The sequence below is a fragment of the Schistocerca serialis genome, chromosome 2, assembly GCF_023864345.2.
Source record: "Schistocerca serialis cubense isolate TAMUIC-IGC-003099 chromosome 2, iqSchSeri2.2, whole genome shotgun sequence".
Classification (NCBI taxonomy): domain Eukaryota; kingdom Metazoa; phylum Arthropoda; class Insecta; order Orthoptera; family Acrididae; genus Schistocerca; species Schistocerca serialis.
The window spans coordinates 220,908,998-220,932,810 of record NC_064639.1 but is presented as its reverse complement, the minus strand read 5'-3'; the positions used below and the strand labels follow the sequence as shown (position 1 = coordinate 220,932,810).

Sequence of the window (23,813 nt, the reverse complement as noted above, 5' to 3'; positions counted from 1 at the left end):
AATTTTAACATGGGAACACAAGAAATGTTTTGGTTTTCCTCAAAATTCTCCACTCAAGACACTTCTCTGAAAGTTACAAATGGTTAACAAGCCAAGTGAAAATAAATCATTGCATTTTTGGCTGAATTCTTTTTAGATACTAGCCGAAGCAGAACAGTCACCATGCAAGTGTGGGTGTGGAGGGGCCATGCTTAATATTTACAAAAAACATGAGGTGCTTCAGTTCAGAATGGCACTTCTCCTCCAGCATTTGGCATTTCCCCTACAGTGCCTGTTGGCAGCCCCGACCATTACCTCATTCCCCACCCGTGCCCTGCCATCTGTGCATCTACTGGCCACAGTATTCTGCACATGCTCTACAAAGTTTGGCGTAGTCATCATCCTAAAGCATTTGAGACATTCTGCCAAGAGCAGATGCTATTATGTGCACTGTGTCTTGTTGTAAATCATGAATTTTCTTTGCAACTTAAGTTTTATTTTGATGGTATTATCTTGTTTATGTTTTATTGCTGCAGCATCATTCTGCAGTAGTGGGCTAGAATGTCAGTTCTTACCAGTCAAAATCACAGAAGTTTACTTACAAATAAAATAATACAAAATTTCTGGACTGTCAAAAAATTCCCAGGTTTTTCTTGGATTTCCTGGTTGTCCTGGGGTGTATATGCCCTGTAATACCCATTAAAGTTGTTTGTAAATATGAGCACTACAATGTGAGATTCAAAACTGGTGGTCAATATTATTCAGTTTTGAAGACAAAGGAACCTTGTTCCAGAGATAAATCAATGTACTTTTATGCCATATAATACTCCATTTACAAGCTAATAATCTTAACTGAAAGTCATCTACTGCACAGGCATGTTTACATCAGTCTTTCTTGTCATCAGCAGAACATTGTTCAAATACATCTGTGTTCTTCACACTGTCTGTGATATTTACATAGAATGACATACTGATGCATCTTGCTGTATTTTCATCGGTGATATAACTCCCATGACTATTGTTTCTACTAGCCATTCTGGTCCTGAGCTAATTCTGTTCCGCTGTGCACTTTATCCTTGATTAGGACATCAATCTCTCTTTTTGCATACCGTGGAGAGAAACATTGTATATGGATTGAATTGGACAAGCCATTGAACAGGTTGTCATCTCACTTGTGACCCAGATTTCGTCCAGTCATAAGTTATGTCTGACTGTACTATTGTGAGTGTTCCAAAATAAGCAAAAAAAATTGTGTTCCTTTGGGCTTATAATTACATCTACCTTCTCAATTTTTTTTCTGTATGAGCAGAAATTTAATCTGAATGTAAGAATGAATGTCCATGAATTGGGAAGAAAATCCATGTTTTTCACACTCACACTCACTGGTAATTTGCTCCATAAATGTAACACTATGTCTTGCTACATGCTACAACAGTGGTATGTTGTTAACTGCGCAAGCCACCTCATGGTGTGTGATGAAGAGTACTTCTGGTACCACTTTCTGTTTCTTCCTTTCTTGTTACATTCATAAATAGCATGTACGAAGAATGTCATCAACATTTACATCTACATGACTACCTTCCAATTCACATTTAGTGCCTAGCAGAGGGTTCACTGAAACACTTTCACACTATTTCTCCATCATTCCACTCTCAAACAGCATGCAGGAAAAATTAACACTTAAATCTCTCCATGAGAGCTCTGATTCCTCTATTTTATTATGATGATCATTTCTCCCCACATAGGTGGGGGTCAACAAATTTCTTTTCTGCATTCAGAGGAGACAGAGACTGAAATTTTGACCAGCAGTAATCTAGCAGAGGATGGACAAGCACAGTGTAGGCAGTCTCTTCAACGAAAGTGTTGCATCTTCTAAGTGTTCAGCAAATAAAACTAAGTCTTTGGTTCACCTCCCTCACAACATTATCTACCTGATCGTTCCAATTTAAGTTGTTCATAATAGTTATTCCTAGGTATTTAGTTGAATTGACAGCCTTTAGGTTAGTGCGATTTATGATCTAGTCAAAACTTAACGGATTGATTTTAGTGCTAATGTGGATGACCTGCACTTTTCATTATGTAGAGCCAATTTCCACGTTTTATACCATACAGGTATCTTGTCTGCATCATTTAACAATTGGTTCCGATCTTCTGATGGCTTTACTAGATGGTAAATAACAGCATCAATTGCAAACAATCTAGGAGAGCTGCTCACCTTGTCTCCTATATCATTTACGTAGACTAGCAACAGTAGACTGACAGTAAACCCCTGAATTAGCTCTAATTTCTCATATTTTCTCATTGTCACCATTTCACAGGACACATGTGGGAGGAAGTTATATGTTACCTGACTCTTCATAGAATGTGCACTCTTGAAATTTCAATAGTAAACCTCTACATGATACAAAACACTTTTCTTGAAGTGTCTGCCACAACCTCTACATGATACACAACACTTTTCTTGAAGTGTCTGCCACTCGAGTTTGTGGAGCATCTCTGTAATACTCTTGTGCTGACTAAATGATCCTGTGATGAAAAGCGTGGTTCTTTGTTGGATCTTCTCTATCTCTTATGTTAATCCAGCCTGGTAATGGTCCCAGACAGATGAGCAGTTCTCAAGAAGTGGTCAAACAAGTGTTTTGTAAGCCACTTCTTTTGTGGACGAATTACTTTTCCTTGAGATTATTTCAGTAAATCTCAGCCTGGCATCTGCTTTTCCTACACTTTGTTTTGTGTGGTCTTTCCATGTTAGGTCACTCCAGAACACATTCTGACTTGCTTTACATTCCTTGAGATGGAAGAGCTTTTGTTCACAAATCAGCACCAATTCTGAAAGCATCAATTGTGCAAAATTCAGCTTGCCCTTTTCTCACATGTGGTCCCACAACCTATGGACAGAGGGCAACAGGTGGATTCCATCTTCTTAGATTTCCAGAAAGCAAATGACATGTGTTCCACTGCAGACTGCTGACAAACTTCCAAGCATACATATTATGTTCCCATACATGTGAGTGGCTCACAGACTTTTGAAGTAAAAGGACCCAGTACATTGTTAAGAAGATGAGTGTTCATCAGAGACAAGGGTATCATCAGCAGTGCCCTAGGGAAATATGATAGGACCACTCTTACTATCTATATACACAAATCACCTGATGGACTGATAAGCAGCAATTTATAGCTGTTTGTTGATGACAATGTGGTGTACGCAAAGGTGTCATCATTGAGTCATTGTGGGAGGATACGAGATGACAGACAGAATTTCTTGGTGTGATGAAAGACAGCTGCTGGTGAAGTATCAGTGCAGCAGTAGTGCAGTAGCGAGTCACATATTTAGCTTTCATATTTGTTTTGTAGTTTGATTCTTAATTTCTTTCCAAGTGTCTGTGCACTTGCATATTTAATTACATAAAATCCTTGCATATTCTCGTGTTTGAGAGGAGTAATATTGCTTATTGATAGCCGTAGAGTATAAATTCGCAGAGTCACTAGTCAGTTGTTTGTTTTGGACAGCCAGTGTGCTTTTGACACAGCTCAGTGAGCCTTGAGCAGCCGCTGGTGAAGTATCAGTGCAGCAGCAGTGCAGTAGCGAGTCGCATATTTAGCTTTCATATTTGTTTTGTAGTTTGATTCTTAATTTCTTTCCAAATGTTTGTGCACTTGCATATTTAATTACATAAAATCCTTGCATATTCTCATATTTGAGAGGAGTAATATTGCTTATTGATAGCCGTAGAGTATAAATTCAGGGAGTCGTTAGATATTAGCAGTAGGATGGATAGGGTGTGTGCGTACTGCATGCGGGCGCAGGAGGAACTGGCCGCAGTTCGCAAGCAGCTGAGTGTGCTGTTGGCCACGGTCAGCCGCCTTCCGGCTGCTGCCTCGAGGTGCAGCGACAGCAGAGGGTCTGGCGTGTCGCTTGAGACACCCCAGGTGTCGCTTGCTGCATCTGCTGACTCAGCCGCCGAGGCACCTTCTATTGTACCCGGCGCGTTGGGGCCCGAGCAGGCACATGGGGGCAAAGGCTTGCTGGTTATTGGGAGCTCCAACATTAGGCGGGTGATGGAGCCCCTTAGGGAAATAGCGTACAGGGCTGGAAAGAAATCCAACGTGCACTCGGTTTGTCTGCCGGGGGGCCTCATCCAAGATGTGGAGGCGGCCTTGCCTGCGGGTATCGAGCGTATGGGGTGCAGTCGTCTGCAAGTAGTTGCTCACATCAGCACCAATGATGCCTGTCGCTTGGGTTCTGAGGCGATCCTCAGTTCGTACAGGCAGCTGGCGGATTTGGTGAAGACGGCTGGTCTTGCACGCGGAGCTCTCTATTTGCAGCATCGTTCCCAGAGTGGACTGGGGTCCTTTGGTTTGGAGCCAAATGGAGGGTCTCAAACAGAGGCTTCATCAACTCTGTGACGGTCTTGGCTGCAGATTTCTAGACTTGTGCTATTGGGTGATAGGTCAGGGGTGCACTACACAAAGGAAGCGGCTACTCGGATAGCAGAGTACTTGTGGCGTGCACATGGGGTTTTTTTAGGCTAGGCAGTAGTGCGAGGTGTCCTGATGAACACTCACTAGTCGACGTGCAGGCAGGGAACTCAGGACATGCTCAGTGTAAAGACACTTCAGCTATCAAGATATTAGCAGTAAATTTTCAGAGTGTTCAGGATAAAGTTCCTGAATTTACTGCTCTCCAGGAAGCGTGTGGCGCACAAATTATTCTCGGGACTGAGACCTGGCTGAACCCTGAGATAGGAAGTTCTGAAATATTTAGTGAGGGTTGGAATGTGTATTGGAAAGACAGATTAGACACTGTAGGAGGTGGTGTCTTCATTGCAGTTGACAAAAATATTGTGTCTATTGAGGTTGAAGTAGAGTGTGATTGTGAAGTTATCTGGACACGTTTAACTGGGCTAGGGGAAATAAAGTTAATTGTGGGGTGTTATTACCGGCCACCAGGTTCCACCGTGACAGTTCTAGAATCATTCAAAGGGAGTCTACATTCTGTATCCCAGAAGTACCCGGATCATGCTATATTAGTCAGAGGCGACTTCAACCTACCTTGTATAGACTGGGATGTCTATGGATTCATTACAGGTGGTACAGACAAACCATCGTGTGAATTACTTTTGAACACATTATCCAAAAACTGTCTTGAGCAGCTAAATCGACAGCCAACACGTAATGGAAATATCTTAGATCTGGTAGCCACAAACAGACCAGACCTCATCGACGGTGTCAATGTTGAGACAGGGATTAGTGATCATGATATTGTCATTACGACTATGGTTACAAAAGTTAAAAAGTCGGTCAAGAAGGCTTGGAGAGTATTCCTACTAGAAAGAGCAGATAAGCAGTTGTTAGCATCACACTTAGTAAATGAATCGACTTCATTGACTTCCGGTATGATGGACGTGTAAGAATTATGGGCAAATTTTAAACACATTGTAAATCACGCATTGGACATGTATGTGCCAAAAAAGTGGGTTACGGACGGAAAAGACCCTCCGTGGTTTAACAGCGCAATTCGGAGAATGCTCAGGAAGCAAAGCCAGTTGCACTCGCGGTACAAGAAAGATCGGGAGAATGAGGACAGGCAAAAGTTAGTAGAGATTAGTGCTGCTGTAGAAAGAGCGATGCGCGAAGCATTCAACCACTACCACCGTCATACCTTAGCAAAAGATCTTACTGAACACCCAAGGAAATTCTGGTCTTACGTAAAATCGGTAAGCGGGTCGAAGGCTTCCATCCAGTCACTCACTGATCAGTCTGGCCTGGCAATAGAAGACAGCAAAACAAAAGCTGAAATTTTAAATTTAGCATTTGAGAAATCTTTCACACAGGAGGATTGTACAAACATACTGCCGTTTGAGTCTCGTACAGATTCCCATATGGAGGACATAGTGATAGACATCCCTGGGTTTGTGAAGCAGCTGAATGGGTTGAAAATAAATAAATCACCAGGTCCTGATGGGATTCCAATTCGGTTTTACAGAGAGTACTCTACTGCATTGGCTGCTTACTTAGCTTGCATTTATCACGAATCTCTTGCCCAATGTAAAGTCCCGAGCGACTGGAAAAAAGCGCAGGTGACGCCTGTATATAAGAAGGGTAGAAGGATGGATCCTCAAAATTACAGACCAATCAGTTTGTTGCAGGATTCTCGAACATATTCTCAGTTCGAATATAATGAATTTCCTTGAGACACAGAAGTTGCTGTCCATGCATCACCATGGCTTTAGAAAGCATCGCTCCTGCGAAATGCAACTTGCCCTTTTTTCACATGATATCTTGCGAACCATGGATGAAGGGTATCAGACGGATGCCATATTCCTTGACTTCCAGAAAGCGTTTGACTCGGTGCCCCACTGCAGACTCCTAACTAAGGTACGAGCATATGGGATTGGTTCCCGAACATGTAAGTGGCTTGAAGACTTCTTAAGTAATAGAACCCAGTACGTTATCCTCGATGGTGAGTGTTCATCGGAGGTGAGGGTATCATCTGGAGTGCCCCAGGGAAGTGTGGTAGGTCTGCTGTTGTTTTCTGTCTACATAAATGATCTTTTGGATAGGGTGGATAGCAATGTGCGGCTGTTTGCTGATGATGCTGTGGTGTACGGGAAGGTGTCGTCGTTGAGCGACTGTAGGAGGATACAAGATGACTTGGACAGGATTTGTGATTGGTGTAAGGAATGGCAGCTAACTCTACATATAGCTAAATGTAAATTAATGCAGATGAATAGGAAAAAGACTCCTGTAATGTTTGAATACTCCATTAGTAGTGTAGCGCTTGACACAGTCACGTCGATTAAATATTTGGACGTAACATTGCAGAGCGATATGAAGTGGGACAAGCATGTAATGGCACTTGTGGGGAAGGCAGATAGTCATCTTCGGTTCATTGGTAGAATTTTGGGAAGATGTGGTTCACCTGTAAAGGAGACCGCTTATGAAACGCTAATACGACCTATTCTTGAGTACTGCTCGAGCGTTTGGGATCCCTATCAGGTCGGATTGAGGGAGGACATAGAAGCAATTCAGAGGCGGGCTTCTAGGTTTGTTACTGGTAGGTTTGATCATCACACGAGTGTTACGGAAATGCTTGAGGAACTCAGGTGTGAGTCTCTAGAGGAAAGGAGGTGTTCTTTTCAAGAATCGCTACTGAGGAAATTTAGAGAACCAGCATATGAGGCTGACTGCAGTACAATTTTACTGCCGCCAACTTACATTACACGGAAAGACCACAAGGATAAGATAAGAGAGATTAGGGCTTGTACAGAGGCATATAGGCAGCCATTTTTCCCTCGTTCTGTTTGGGAGTGGAACATGGAGAGAAGATGCTAGTTGTGGTACGAGCTATCCTCTGCCACGCACCGTATGGTGGATTGTGGAGTAAGTACGTAGATGTAGATAGATGTAAATGTAGAAAAATTTAAGTTGATGCGGATGAGTTGGAAAAGCAATCATGTACAGCAGTAGTAGCATTAGTATGCTTTTTGATGCAGTCATATGCTTTTTACAAAGTCACATTGATTAAATATCAAGGCATAACACTGCAAAGTGGTATGAAATTGAATGAGCATGTCAGATTACCAGTAGGGAAGGTGAATGCTCAACTTCTTTTGAGTGGGAGAATTTTGGAAAAGTGAGCTCACCTATAAAGCAGACAGCATATACAATACTAGTGTGACCCATTTTGATCAACGTCCACATATTATGGAGCTGCTTCATGAACTCACATAGGAATCCCTTGAGGAAAAACTGTTCCGGCATAACCACAAGCACCAGTACGAAGACCAAGAAAGCAAGAGCAGAGAAGGCAGTGAGACAACATCAGCCAATAGCCCACTGACTAGGACCGCACCACAACAGGAGTGGCCTCTGCAAGAAGAGAATACAAGGGCCACTCCTGCCAGCCTCAGCCACACAGTATTTGCACAGTACCAGACCGGGACTCGCAGACCAGCACAGTACTAGGAGAGCACTATGATAGCAATGACATGTGATCCATACCAATTGCTTACATGGACTCTGTATACAGCAAAGGATTTTGATTGCCCATCGCTTGCGACACTATTGTAAATTCAAAGTTAAGTACTGTCTATCTTCTTTATTGTAATAAAAACTATTACAAGGTGAATACACAGACAAGGAAAAAAAATCCCAGATTTTTCCCAGACTTCTTGGTTAAAAATACGGTTTCTCCCAAGTGAAAACACACGTTTTCCATGTTCAATGACATTAGATTTTCCGTCGGAATTGTAAAACTTATCAATCCCTTGAATGGTTATGTTTTTATACACGGGTGTAGAACTTCCTGGCACTTTAGAAAACGAAAGTCAGGGGAAAAAAAAAAACATGTTTTATAAAGATTTTTGATGGGCAGCAACATGTACCTTGAATATTTTCGTATTAAGAAAAGTGTAAATTCGAATTCCACAAAACACGCATGTTACTTTCCAAACCATTGAAATCAAGATTACGATGTGCTTTTGTAAGCCATTCATAGGTCATGTCATGTGATCTCGCCAGCCGATGACAGTGGATATTCAGACCATAGGGCACATGACATATTCAGCCAATACCAACATCACTGTTGAGAAGTGCGAATACCAAAACTGGAAAAGTTAATGTTTTAAATTAATATACGTAGTGTTGCTACAAGAAAAGTAAAGCTTTCACATACTGTAACAGAAGCCAAGATTTCATATATAATGCAGATATTTTTTTGCACGTGTTACATTTTAGGATATATCCCACAAATGTGCCAGCAAAATTTTTAGCCAAGTCCAGTGACTTGTCCTCGAAGTTTTCCACAAATAAATTAGTTACCAGAGAGGACAGAGGACTTCCCATAGTACTACATCAATTTTCTCATAATAACGACATAGATGTCACATTTTCTGGGCTCGAAATTCTTCTAAATGACTCGTCACCAAGGAGTTAACTTAAAATGACAGTCAAACGCTCTGTGAGTTAAGAAATTCATCGTACATTCTTGCACATAGTCCAACCTGCGTAAATGGAAATTTTCTTTTAAAGTAATGCTTTTCAAACCACCATTCACAATATTTTCCTGCAACATGTTAGAAACAGCTTTGTTTCAGTAGTTGCCAGAGAGCGACAGATAACAGGCGCCACCGAGCTTGCGCATCTACAATGACACAGGAAGCCCGTATGTTTGGACATGTAAAACATTAAAAGATCTTACATGATGTCATAAAAGAAATGAGACATCAGAGAATACTCCAAGAGCATCTGTATTTCGTGAATCATACTAAAATATGCACATTTAAATTGTATACTTAAAGTGCATATTCGTATGTCCAGATTCGCAATGAAGTAGACTTCGACCTGATATTAAGCTTTTCAGTGTGGTTTTGTGGGATGTAAATTTTCTTGGAGTATCTGTACTGTATGCCTCATTTTTGGTTCTTTATTATGGCATAATGCCGTACGTGCTAGAAGATGAAAACATGTACTTGAAATGCAGTGAACAGTTGAAACTAACCAATAGTGTGGAATTAAAAACTTCATTTCAAATACTATGACTGTCTCAGTGGGAAACATTAATAAAAACTAAATTTCTTTAGCAAACCGACAAAAATAACTTCATTGCTCTTCAAGGCAATTAATGCTTGTCTGTCAGGAAGGTGGAAATAAAATAAAGTTTGAAAACTGAAACTAATAACATATTTTAGCCTTCCGTAATTATGTGAAAGTATTTTAATTCATTTGATAGCTCCTGGCCACAGAAATCCGTTTTGTTTTCATTTGAGGAGAGAGCAGTAAACGAAGAGGAAACAGCAAAATCACTAAATGTAAACACAGTTCACGTAGAAATTACACACTTCCCCACTATAATTCAGATTGCTCTGCGCATCAGCTCCGGATCTACGATCTACGATATTTCCGCACTTGGGCAACATTAGATAGCAGCTCCCCCCCCTCCCCCCCACCCCCCACCCAAGCCTCCGCCATCGAGTGTTTGAGATAGGATGTCAAAAATTCACACAGAATTTTTTTATCGCACGTCACTGTATTTCGCACTGTGGAATTGAAACATGTAATGGATGTCATCAAACTATATTCAGGACAGTGGAAATTAAAATGTCCTGTGGTGCCTCTCCTGCTCCAAGTTGGCCGGTTTGACATTCTGCACCTCTTAAATAAACGTCACAATTAATACTTGATGGGATTATTTGTAATCGGGAGAACAAGAGCTCAGAAAAATTGCGCTCTTTATTGACTACTAGGCAACAGCTTTCTGTTTTGCTTGACATAAAACTAAATATAGGATACATAAAACCAGTAAAGACAAGAGACAAAGCAAGACAATACACTTTTCTTCAAGCCTTAGCTCCTACCAGTTTTTTCTCTCTAATCTTGGTACAGCTTTACATGGCGTGCTTTCCTTTCTACAAAAGAATCTATTACCTCAACAAAGTTACTCAAACGTTTTGCTACATGAAAAATCGAAATGTCGCTGTCTAATATTGCAAAAGCTGATAATATAGATAGTATACAAGACTGGTGTGGTTTTCGATGTGATTATGTCTATTTTGTCACTGTCTGCTAGACAAAACAAAATAGGCCTTTCTAATATTGCAGCAATTGTAACACATATCAAATAAACTAGGTTGTTTTGGCACAGATGGTCATTTTTTATAACACGACAGAATATAATTCACAAAGTACCAATATCAAATGCCTATTAGGCCCACTACAAGCAAAAAGCTTTTTAGTTTCACAATTCATTCATACGCTCCAGATTTTCAAGCATGAGATTGAAATGTAGTAGTAGGAAATTTTTATATAAATATGGAATCATAAAAAAAAAAAAAAAAAAATCTTGTTTCCTGTGCATTTGACACGTTCCACATCATAACGGGTTTTCCGTGCTATTGATCAATGGAACACGTAACTAACTAACTAACTTCCTAATTTGTCCCTTTTCCTCAAGAATATGAATTGCCCCCCCCCCCCCCCCCTCTACCACCACCACCACCACAGATCCAGGCCTGATGCGCATGCGTGAGTCTGGCAGGGAGTAAAATTTTTCCCGGTTGCATCTATCTGCTTGCTACAATAGGTTACAAAGCCAACAACCACATTTCTGTAGACAGAAGCAAGAGAAGGTACTACTCAACTGCAGCTCAACTGCAGCTCAACTGTGCATGCGCATGAGCCCACTTGTAGCTGCTAAATCGAATCTAAATGTAAACAGTTGTGATGTCAGCTCATCGGAGGCAATTTTTTGTTATGAAGCACTGCATAGTCTCCCTAAAGCCTTTAACACATTTTGCTGTTGGCAGAAGCTTGCATGAGCACTGTGTTTTGTCATTGTATAAGGCGCATTTCCTTTGCAATTTAAGTTTTATTTTCGTTTTTTTTTCTCTAGTTCATGTTTTATTGCTGCAGTAGCAGGATACAGTAATATCCTTTGTAAGAGTCTCGGTTCTTAGCAGTCAAAATTACAAAAAATTAACTGAAAACTAAAACAATGAAAAATTCCCAGAATTCTAAAAAATTCCCTTGTTTTTCCCGCTTTTCTCCTGGATGAAAAAATTCCTGGATTTTTCCCAGATATCCCAGTTGTCCTGCATCGTATACATCCTGTATTAATGTGATTTGCTTGAATTGTTGTATAGCATTCCGAGAATGCAGCATCCTTTAGGCACCCTATAAGCAACGAGTGGGCAGGACCCCTCAAAAACAATGCTCATTATGTGAGGCACTATTGTGGAAATTTAGAGAACCAGCATTTTACGCTGACAGCAGAACGCTTCTACTGCCACCAACAAACATTTCATGTAAGAACCATGAAGGTAAGATGAGAGAAATAAGGGTTCATATGGAAGCCTATCGACAATCATTTTTCTCTTGTTCTTTTTTTGCGTGGCACAGGAAAGGAAATGATTATAATAGTGGTAGTGGTAAGTGGTATCCTCCACCACGCACCATATGGTGGCTTGTGAAGTATGTATTTGCAAGGGAAGATTGGAAAGTAATGCACAGTAATTTTATTACCAAAAAGTTTAGTACGTAGCAAAACAATAGGATCACAAATGAACTTACAACTTTTACCTACTTTTGTACATAGTCACCAATGTTCTTAAAACATTTCTCCCATCATGGGTTCCTGTCAGTAGATGCTCATTTGGTTGGAGTATAACCACCTGCAGACTGCTGAATATACTTCTGCTTCTATCAGAAAGTGTCAACCAACCAGGAATTTCTTCACGGGACCAAACAGATGAAAGTCTGATGGTGCAAGGTCTGGACTGTATGATGGATACTGGAATGCCTCCCACCTAAATCTGGTGATTTTCTCAAGAGCAGGAACAGCAACATAGTGGCAAGCATTGTCATGAAGAAGTTTAACACTGTCAGCATTAATGTTGTGGAGTTTGTCACGAAGGGCATGATGCAACATAACCAAAGTTTCACTCTAGTCTGGAGAATTCAGTGGTTCCATGTTGAGCAAAGTTCATCTATAACAAACCACGTATGTCCCACAACACTGTCACAAGCGCTTTCCTAGCATATTGAGTCACTCTGAATTTTTTTCATACTGGGAAAGCAGCATGTTTCCACTCCAATAGAGGCCTGCTGGGATTTGGATGTGTAGTAGTATGCCCATAACTCATCACCAGGGATGATTCCTTTCACAAAGTCATGCCCATCTGTGGCATAATGCTTTAAGTGATCCAAGCTTGTCATTATTTGCTGGCCCATGTGGTTGTCTGTCAGGTTCTTAGGCACCCAGCGAGCACTAACTTAATGAAATTTCAATGTGTCATGAACAATATCATACACTGAATTACAGGAAATGTTGAACTACAGTGATAAGGGTCACAGTTGCACATTCGGTCATTCAGATTTGCTGACTCAATGGCTCTGACATTCTCCAGGGTTACTGCTGTTACCAGCTGTCCAGAGCATGGTGAATCACTGAGGTTCAAACAGCACTCTTGGAAGAATACACACCATCTGCAGACATTTTTACTGCCCATACAGTCGTCCCCATAAACATCACGCATGTCCCTCATAATTTCACTTGTTTTATGCCCTTCGACCCACAAATATTGAACTACCCTTCATTGCTCTTCACAGGTTGATAACAGTAACATGCATGCCATGTTTGTTTTGTAGTACAGGCTGTAGTACACACTGCACGCGAAAACAGAATAGCCTCTGTAGAGGAAACTTCAAACTATATCATTGTGAAATTTCAACATTCCAGCACAATACCAGGAGAAAAAATTCTTGTGTGTTACTTTCCAATCCTCCCTCATAGATGTAGATGATTATTCCTACGTATTTTATGCACTGCAGTGGAGTTCTTCACCCAGTTTAATTTTTTTTAACAAAAAACAGACACATACTACACTCCTGGAAATTGAAATAAGAACACCGTGAATTCATTGTCCCAGGAAGGGGAAACTTTATTGACACATTCCTGGGGTCAGATACATCACATGATCACACTGACAGAACCACAGGCACATAGACACAGGCAACAGAGCATGCACAATGTCGGCACTAGTACAGTGTATATCCACCTTTCGCAGCAATGCAGGCTGCTATTCTCCCATGGAGACGATCGTAGAGATGCTGGATGTAGTCCTGTGGAACGGCTTGCCATGCCAAATCCACCTGGCGCCTCAGTTGGACCAGCGTTCGTGCTGGACGTGCAGACCGCGTGAGACGACGCTTCATCCAGTCCCAAACATGCTCAATTGGGGACAGATCCGGAGATCTTGCTGGCGAGGGTAGTTGACTTACACCTTCTAGAGCACGTTGGGTGGCACGGGATACATGCGAACGTGCATTGTCCTGTTGGAACAGCAAGTTCCCTTGCCGGTCTAGGAATGGTAGAACGATGGGTTCGATGACGGTTTGGATGTACCGTGCACTATTCAGTGTCCCCTCGACGATCACCAGTGGTGTACGGCCAGTGTAGGAGATCGCTCCCCACACCATGATGCCGGGTGTTGGCCCTGTGTGCCTCAGTCGTATGCAGTCCTGATTGTGGCGCTCACCTGCACGGCGCCAAACACGCATACGACCATCATTGGAACCAAGGCAGAAGCGACTCTCATCGCTGAAGACGACACGTCTCCATTCGTCCCTCCATTCACGCCTGTTGCGACACCACTGGAGGCGGGCTGCACGATGTTGGGGCGTGAGCGGAAGACGGCCTAACGGTGTGCGGGACCGTAGCCCAGCTTCATGGAGACGGTTGCGAATGGTCCTCGCCGATACCCCAGGAGCAACAGTGTCCCTAATTTGCTGGGAAGTGGCGGTGCGGTCCCCTACGGCACTGCGTAGGGTCCTACGGTCTTGGCGTGCATCCGTGCGTCGCTGCGGTCCGGTCCCAGGTCGACGGGCACGTGCACCTTCCGCCGACCACTGGCGACAACATCGATGTACTGTGGAGACCTCACGCCCCACGTGTTGAGCAATTCGGCGGTACGTCCACCCGGCCTCCCGCATGCCCACTATACGCCCTCGCTCAAAGTCCGTCAACTGCACATACGGTTCACGTCCACGCTGTCGCGGCATGCTACCAGTGTTAAAGACTGCGATGGAGCTCCGTATGCCACGGCAAACTGGCTGACACTGACGGCGGCGGTGCACAAATGCTGCGCAGCTAGCGCCATTCGACGGCCAACACCGCGGTTCCTGGTGTGTCCGCTGTGCCGTGCGTGTGATCATTGCTTGTACAGCCCTCTCGCAGTGTCCGGAGCAAGTATGGTGGGTCTGACACACCGGTGTCAATGTGTTCTTTTTTCCATTTCCAGGAGTGTATATTAGTTTCGCTGTTCTTCTGATTCACTCCAACATTACCCTCACTGGCTCACACACAGATTTTTGCAGCTTTGCTACTCCACTGCAGTTAGTGAACTCATGTAATATTATCATCACCAATAGTAGGTTGGCAATGAGGAACATTTTCACTGTCCAGTACTTTCACTATGGATCCACAGTTTCCCGTATTATGGAAACAGCTGGAACAGCAGTAGCATCAATAACAGCAACAGAAGCAATAACAATAATAATCAGTCCAGGAAAACATGCAACTATCACAACTGCTGCCACAGTCAATAGCACCACCATTGCTTTTTGCTGCCTTCAATGGAACAGAAGAAAACTGTAATCTCTGATTATGGCATTTCTTATTCTGCTGAAGGAAAATTCATTTTCAGGCCCAGATTGCCATTGTGCTGTATTGTATCTTACAACTGAATTATATGCATATGCATGCTGCATATGCATTTGCATATTTGCATGCAATAAATTGTAATTGATGCTTTGGTCCAATAGTATTAATTAAAAGTTAACGCTGTTCAAAAAAAATTATGATTGTATGTTGTGTTTTAAATAAAATATTATGGAGTTCTTGAACGTGCCCCTCTCCGTGTGACATATCTCGAAGTTGGTCCTGCACATATCGATTGTTTTGCTGTGACTCACTCACATTGCATCTGCTTGTTACCGAAAACAATAGCAAAGAAGGAACAATTCTTGAAACCCAGTATGTGTCCCCATTTTGCAAATTTTTAGAAAATAATCTCAGAAAGCCCCCTTCCTAACCTCTACCAGAGAGTATTCAGAAAATATCAGTATTCTAAATGTACGGATTTTTTTGCGTGGCTGGTACTCTTCCTAGTAATTGATATGCACAGGTTTGACTTTGAGATATAATGCATGGAGTAACTACCATGTTATTTTTATATTTTTTTATTTGATCTTGCATATTTCGACACTTTTCGTGAATTTTAAGAATTTTTCATGCATATTTTAAGGATTTTATGATGCGTATAATCCAGTCTCTACATATAACTGCCACTTACATGAAGTGGTATAAAAGTTGCAACCATTGGCTGGTTCTGGCATAATTTTTTCTGTTGTGATTTGCTGAGAAACATCACAGCGAGAACCTCACATTGTAGCTGCAAGACTTTAATTTAAACAATGAAAAAACAGATGTGTCAGTCCTATGAGCCTTGTATCACAGAGTTGCGGGGCTTATCCTGCCACTGCAATTTCCTATGTGCATCATGCAATATATCTTATGCACCATCACTAATTCATGATGTCATTGCTTGGTAAGCATCAGACAAAACAAAGGCATTAAGTTTTCCAGACTTATCATTTGATGAGGTAGCCACTTCTGCTCAGCAAACCTTTGATGACAAAGTTTGTATTTGCACAATATCTAGCAAATAAAATTTAGTTATCTGTTGGGATCACATATATTTCTAATGTTGTGACCACTTTCAGTTCTATCAAATCACTTTCAGATCTTAGTATGTTGGCTACAAGAGTAACATTCTATAAGTGATATAGATATTGACGTTGCTTACGGAATTTGATGGATTACTTTTTATGGTAAGGATATTATAGGAGAAGCATTACAAGTGAGAGCAAGAGTTACTGCTGGCCTTCCTGAATCTTGAGAAGGTGTGCACTGCAATAAGGCAGAGGAAAACTTGGAGAACTAAGGTGTGAAAAAGTACACAGTTGACAGGATGAAAGAGATCCACCACAGAAGTAAAAGAAATGTTAAAGCTGAAAATGAGACACCACATTAGATAAAGTTGAGAAGGGAGTTTGAAACAAAGATGTGCCCTTTCATGCTTAATTTTTGTCACTGTCACGGATGACATAATTTACAAGGTAGCAAAAACAGTAGGAGAGGACAGTGATAAGTTAATAGCCTTAGGTGATGAGCTAATGATCTGACAAAATAAGGAAAACAAAGTTCACTGCAATTAAATGTGAGGAAGAGTGAGTTTATGTTTGGGATCAGGAAGAGGGAGTGGACTGCCCCACTACTCATGCTGGCAGCCAAAACAAGCTGACAGCTCCAAATACCTTGGAAGAACAGAGACAGCAAATGTAAGAAATGGCAAAGTAAATTAAGGAGGGAGGTACACAGCAGCATTTCTAAGAAGTGTCAGGAGCTTTCTGCGCAATAAAGAGGCCTGCGAAGATCAGGGGAATGGTTTATCAATTCTCCTATATGGCTATTCTGGCCTATACTTTTGAAATCCGAACAATGAAGAAAATACAGTTAAGGAAGACACAGACATATGAAATGAAATTTCACAGATGCAGAGTGGGAGTAACAAAGATGGGCTGAGCCATAAGTAAAGAGATCAAGGAGATAATAAAGGAAGCATCCTTTCAGAAGAGATAGGATCATTAAGGTGTAAGTGGTATGGGCATGTAAAGACAACCATTTGGGATACAATATGAAGGTAGATACATTAACAGGGTGTATATGCAGACAAGGAAAAAACAATCCTGGATTTTTCCCTTGATTCCCAGTTAAAAATACACATCTTCCTGGGTGAAAACACACTTTTGCCATGTTACGTGACAGCATACTTTCCTTTGGAACTGTAAAACTTATCAATGGTTTGAAAGGTAAAGGTTTTATACGCTGGTGTAGAACCTCCCAGCACTTTAGGAAATGAAACTCAGCAAAAAAATAATGCATTTTGGAAAGATCTTTGATGCGCAGTGACATGTATACTGCTTATTTTTGTATTACGAAACTATAAATACAAAACACAGCACATTAGTTTCTGAAGCATTGAAATCAAGATTGCGATGTGGTTTTGTCAGAGTATCATACTTCACATCATGTTATCTCACCACCAAATGACAGCAGATATCCAAAGCATAGGACATGTGATGTAGTCAGCCACCAGCAACACCACTGTTAAGTAGCACAAACACACAAATAAGAAAAGTTCACGGTTTACATTGATATATACATAACATAGCTACAAGACAAGCTAAGCTTTCACATATAATATTGGTCTTTCTTCTGTGCATTACCTTTTAAGATATCTCAGGCACAAATAAGCCAGTAAAATTTTAAAAGATGACATAAATGTCTGGTCTTTTGGGCCCAAAATTTTTCTAAATGGCAGGTTCTCAAAGTATTAAGTTTTGATGAGAGTCAAACACTCTGTGATTTAAGAAATTCATCACACTTTCTCACAAGTAACATAATTCATCTTGTGTAAAAGGAAATTTACTTTGAAAGTAACACATCTCAAACCACCATTTGCAGTATTTTCCCATGACCATTGTTATGCCAAGCTCATCAAAAGCAGTTTGTTGTTACGAAGTATTGCAAAGTCTTGGTCCTAAAGCCCTTGACACATTTTGCTGTCAGCAGACACTTGTGTGCGCACTCTGTCTTCTTGTTGTCAATGGTGCACTTTCTTTGGAACTTAAGTTTTATATTGGTGTTTTTCTCTTGTTTATGTTTAATTGGTGCAGTGTTATTCTGCAGTAGCAGGCAAAAGTAAAATTCTTTGTTAGAGTATCAGTTCTTATCAGTCAAAATTTAAGGCAAAACGAACACAATGGAAAATTCGTGGAATTCTAAAAAATTCCTGGGTTTTTCCCTGTTTTCTCCCAGATGAAAAAATACTACATGTGCCATCTCAAGTCTTCTTCTAGACCCCAGTTTCTCAGAACTCTGCAGGTGTCAACTGGAGCAATACCATGTCCTTGGTTCTTGCCACCCACCTGGTCTTATTTTATGTTAATTTCTTTGGTCTCAGCATTTCTTCATGGTAACTATTCCTTTCTTCATTCCCTTTTACTTTTCTGTATCTTTCATTTTCTGGTCTATCTATTTTCTGCCACCCCCCCTCCCATCTCTAAAACATAAACTGCACTTAGCTTTTCATGCATAATGTTTTGGCAGTAATCTCTGTCTTGCATTTTAAACTGTCTTCCACCTTCTAGCTCTCAGGTTTTCAAATCTCATCCAGTGCAGTCGCCAACAATCAGTCTTTCCTTCTCATCCTGTCTGGTAAGTTTCCTGATCCGGGATTCTGGACAACTTTACCGAACTCAACCTCCTTTCCTATACCTCGCCAGTCCTTTTCCTTCACTCTTCTTCCCTCTCCTTCAACCCCTATGTCAGAAGAAGGACCTACTGGTCCCAGAAGCTTACAAACTTGAATATTTATTATACATGTGTTCTCCTACTGTCAAGTGGTGAGTAGATTTTTATCTATCAAATTACATTATAGAAAATATATAGAGTAATTTTGTAATTTTGTGGGATACATTTCCTTTCCTCTCAATACAGTGGGAATGAAAAAGAAGCAAATAATGGCAGAAAATTAATAGAAGAACCTGATGGCATACGGGGGAAAATATTAAACATTGCAATTCATCAGATTGGTATGAAATGAAATGTAAACAACACAGTAAATTAAAGTAACACAGGCATCCAGCACGTATGCTGGTGTTCTGGAGAGAATGCCTATAAGACACAAAATCAGCAACTTTCTTCTCTTCTAACAATTTTGTGAATATTTTTCTCTCATTTATTAATAGATGGGGATTTGTTTCTTGTGTGTTTGCAACAGAGGCCTTGAAATCAAATATCTAGAAAAAAGAAAGAAAAAAAGCTTTTAAATGAACAGCAAAAGAGAGAATAGCAGCCCCCCTTGAAGAAACTTACATAAAACTGAAACTCTCAAAGCTTTGAAATCTTGAACCAAGCATATACTCCACAATCTTTTGTATTCTTGACACACTCTGAAGCATATGGCTAATAAAAACCTAAGACATATTACTTTGTGTGTTCCTCTCATTTTTGGTGTTTTGGTGAGTACAAGCATTCCATATGGTTTATTCTTTCTACTTGTTGTTTTTTGCTATTAAAGCTATTTGCTTTCTTTTTAAATAAACAAAGCTATTGTCATAAATTTCTTTGAAAGCTGCTTTTTCAGTCTTTGCTTCTGAACCAAGTGGAACTGAAGTCCTATCTCTCTTTCTTTTTTCTTAAGTGATTACAGAGATGTGATTTTAAATAGAAGAATTAAAAGTTAAGTAACTGAGATAAGAAATGAAAAGATCACTCAAAAATATCCTTAGACTTAATCCTTCAGTGAACATCAAGAAAAAAATTAGGATTTAATATGCCCTTCAATGATGATGTGCCTGGAACATCTTTTATAAACAGGAGAAAGGAATATGATTGTACTAAATTCTGTCACTGTTTGGAGTGGCATCATTTTTCCAGCCACATTGTTACTTACTGTCTGGCAGCCATTTATATGGAATGTGCCGATAAAGGGAGAAACACACAACTGAACATCGACATCCATGTTGATGTGTTAGAAGTAGAGCACTATTACTAGAAAATAACTGTCATCACTATGGAGTACTTACATTTTCCAGTGCTGTCATCACTGAATCTCCGGTATACTGTGGCCTCTCTGTCATCAGAATGTGCAGGAGACGGTGGGTCAACAATTACACTAATCACTGGGGGGAAAATATTAGGGCTTACACTTGGTCGCTCACCAGGACCTTCATCTGGGCTAATTAAGCCAGCTGCCTTCTGACCCATTATATGATACTGAAGCAACTCTTCATCAACTTCAGATGGTGTGAGACTTGGTCTATGTTCTACCTCACTAGTAGGTGGTGCTAGTTCTCCACTAAGGTTATTGTTAGAGCCCTGAATCTGAATTTTAACAACATCTAAGTTTTCACTTTCATGTTCTGCTAAGGCCTCACTTTGTTGAATAGCTGATTTGTCAGTCGCAGTTTTACGTACAGGCTTTATTTGTTTATAAAAAGATCGTCTAGCAATATCGTTGCCTTCAGAAAAATGGGCCAAACTGCAGCCCCTTACAATTTTGGCAGTGTTTGTGCTTTCTTCATCCAAAGGAATTTCATCTTTCACTAACGGTTCTGTCTCATCCTCAGGAGAAGACACTATTCCACCACTATACACATCAAAACCTGCTGCTACAAGTTCACTTCGCAAACTTATCTCAGATAAATCTTCACCTTCCATTAATGTATCTGTTAAATGGTGCCTTACCACAAGATCAAGGTCATCATGCTTTATTACCAGAGTGTCATCCTCCAAAGTATCATCTGCAATTTGTTCACTATTGGGTTCCATTTCTGTAGTCTCTGGTGAATCTATGTGACCTAAATCTTCAAGGCACACAACAGATATTCTTCTGGCAACATCACGCTCCCGCATTTCTCTTTCTTCTGGACTAAGAAGATAATCCTGGTTTTCTTGTGGCTTACTGTCTATCAAATCCGCTCCTGCTGGAACATGAACTTGAACTGTAGCTTCAGCAAAAGCACTTTTCACCTCCAAATCACTCTTGGGAGAAGCATCTGGACTGATAACACTCACTCCTGATTCACTTGTTTCTGAACTGTAAGATTTTCTTGCGTCTTTGACAATAAGATTTCCAATATCCTTAGCTTCTTTATCACTCACTGAAGATCTCCTACTGCTGTTGTCATCATCAGAAGGCACTGTAAGGAATATCTCAACAGGGCTGGGACTGCTGGATGGAACGCGAGACGTGTCTGCTGGTGGTTCAAGGCTGCGTCTTCTTGCTTCCGCATCAGCAAACTCATCAGGGGCAGGCAGTGTAAGCATTTCATCATATGCTGAATCTCTTCTCAAGTCTGGCAAAGGTGAAATAGATGTCAGGCGTTCTGTGAGAAGTGGTGATGGGCATGGGCTTGGTTCAGTGCTGGATGCTGAGTCAATTGAAGAGAGTACCTGCAGGATGGATAAATCTTATTAATAAAGACACCTACTTGGTATTGTAAAAGTGTTAACACACCTAATACTTATGGTTAGTTTTCTGCAATCATTCAAAATTTTTAACTATTTAATACTATACAAATCCCCTTTATGAGATTTCAACCAAAGAATTTGCCCATTGTGGGCTACTTACCACACACGCTTACTTGTTCTAGCTGTGTGACATGCCTTTCGGGGGACTCGACAGAAAATAAAAATTATAGCTACTTAGCACAATACTATCTGTGGACCAGAGAAATATCAACACTTTACTGCTTGTATGGAGGTGGATGGAAAATAAAGTTCCCTACTTTATTGCTCAGAAAAAATGGGCATAAGTTTTGTTAGCATTAGTACAAAGATGCACATGAATTAATGGAAAAGAAACTTTCAGAGCATTGTGAAATGACAAGAGTTATCAGACAAGTTGTTGCAGGTAAGTGAGGTATGCAACTACAATGTCTGGTATGAAAAACAATACACATAATGAATGTTATGTAATTATCTATTTAATCAAAATGCAGCAATTCCTCTTGTATTTTAGACAGGGTATGTTACTGGTTTATTATTGGCATCACTTTGTGAGAAAACAATGAAGTGTTGCATTAGCCTTAATTGTTATTTTCTGTTCCAGCTGTAAAAGACAATACTGAATATTGGGCAATAATGTTTTACCACCCTTTTAATATTTATTGTCGTACCTTGCTCTTTTCTCCTTTCAAATACACATTTGTAGGATCTCATAATCAAGCTTTTGGAGTAAATGTGCTTCTAAAGCTGTTACTTTCATGGAAGATGGTCGCAGCATGCATTACACTGCGGAAGTATTGAAATTACACCTTTCATAATTTCGAGATCCATAATAATGCACAGGAAAACTGGATGTTATGCAAGGAAACAAGGCTCAGACATGAGATAAGCAAATTGACAAGAGAAGACCATTTCTTACAACTTAGAGTTCTCTGCAGCTGTCACACCACTACCATTGAAGCACAAATTCTAGACCACCAAATTTGAGGGGCCAATGTTACCGAGAAGAAGCCAGACTTCAATGCAGGAGACCTGCTACAGGACCAGAACCCATCAGGGAGTATCACACAGATCGACTATGTTTTGCAAACGAATATTGCAGCTGGAGGCTACAACAGTAGGAGTGAGTGTTGTTCAGCAACAAGTCATGATATGGCCTGCATGAAGAAGGCCTGGAGAAAGGTATTCCCCTTGCACATTCTCATCCACAACACCTCCAAGATGGTTCTCTGATGGTGTGAGCAGGAATTAATGTGACTGCAAGGATGGAGCTGGTCTCTGTTGAGCATGGGAGCTTTGCAGCACGTTAATATGTGGAGTAAAGCCTTTTGTTCTATTTACTGGAGATGGCTTTACACTAATGCATGACAAAGTATGCATACAAGTTGAGAGAACTGTGTGAAAGTTTTTGGATGAAGAGGAGATTCATGTTATGCCTTGGCTTGCTCATAGCCATGATTTGAATCCTACTGAGCATCTATGGAACCAGCTGGGAAGAAGTGCCTATCAGCACTATTCAGAGGCCCTACAGCACATACAGGTGGTCATCATAAAAGAATAGGAGATGATACTGTGACTAGTGTCATCAAAATTCAACAACTCAGGGGCATGCATAAAGATTGGATGCTATGATTTAGTGTGAAGTATATACAAACAAAACAGAGGTGCATTACCTTCATGAGCTTCCTTAAAATGTGCTGGTGTGTGAATCCATTCATGTTTCTTCCACATCTATGGCTTAATTTGTTTATAATTTTCCTTTTTTTCATTGTTCAGACACCTAGACGGGACTGTACCACAATATTTTATCATGAAATAGTAAATCAGTGTCATAAAAGTGACTGGAATTTGAAATTTTTCTTTAAGTTAACATGTTGGGTTTTTCGCGCCTGTCAGTATATGTATCACAGATGAAAAAAAATGACACTTGCTTGTATGAGTTATCATGGTGTAGCTGTGCACAATTGTTTTTTGACCTTGAACTGTGTCCTTGAATAGTTTCAGCAAAATTCAACAACCCAGTGGTATTATGTGAACAGTTTATCACAGATATCTGTTTAACCAGAAGACAGAAACAGCACAGCATCTATACAGTCTCATAGAAGAAGAAATGCATAAATGTTCTGAGCAGTGAAAGGAATGAAAACAGACATGAATAGACTTAAATGAGTCCTATAGTCCTTCGAAAGCAAGTTGGCTA

At 40.6% G+C, this 23,813-nt stretch overlaps 1 protein-coding gene across 1 annotated transcript in view; it reads right to left on the bottom strand.

Annotated features, from left to right (window-relative positions):
- The window catches only part of LOC126456962 (diacylglycerol kinase eta-like), a 537,414-nt gene that overhangs the window by 162,328 nt on the left and 351,273 nt on the right, over window positions 1-23,813 (bottom strand). The window contains exon 14 of the mRNA XM_050092898.1: window positions 20,191-21,559. Coding sequence (XP_049948855.1) covers window positions 20,191-21,559 — 1,369 coding nt within the window. The remainder of the gene's footprint in view (window positions 1-20,190; window positions 21,560-23,813) is intronic.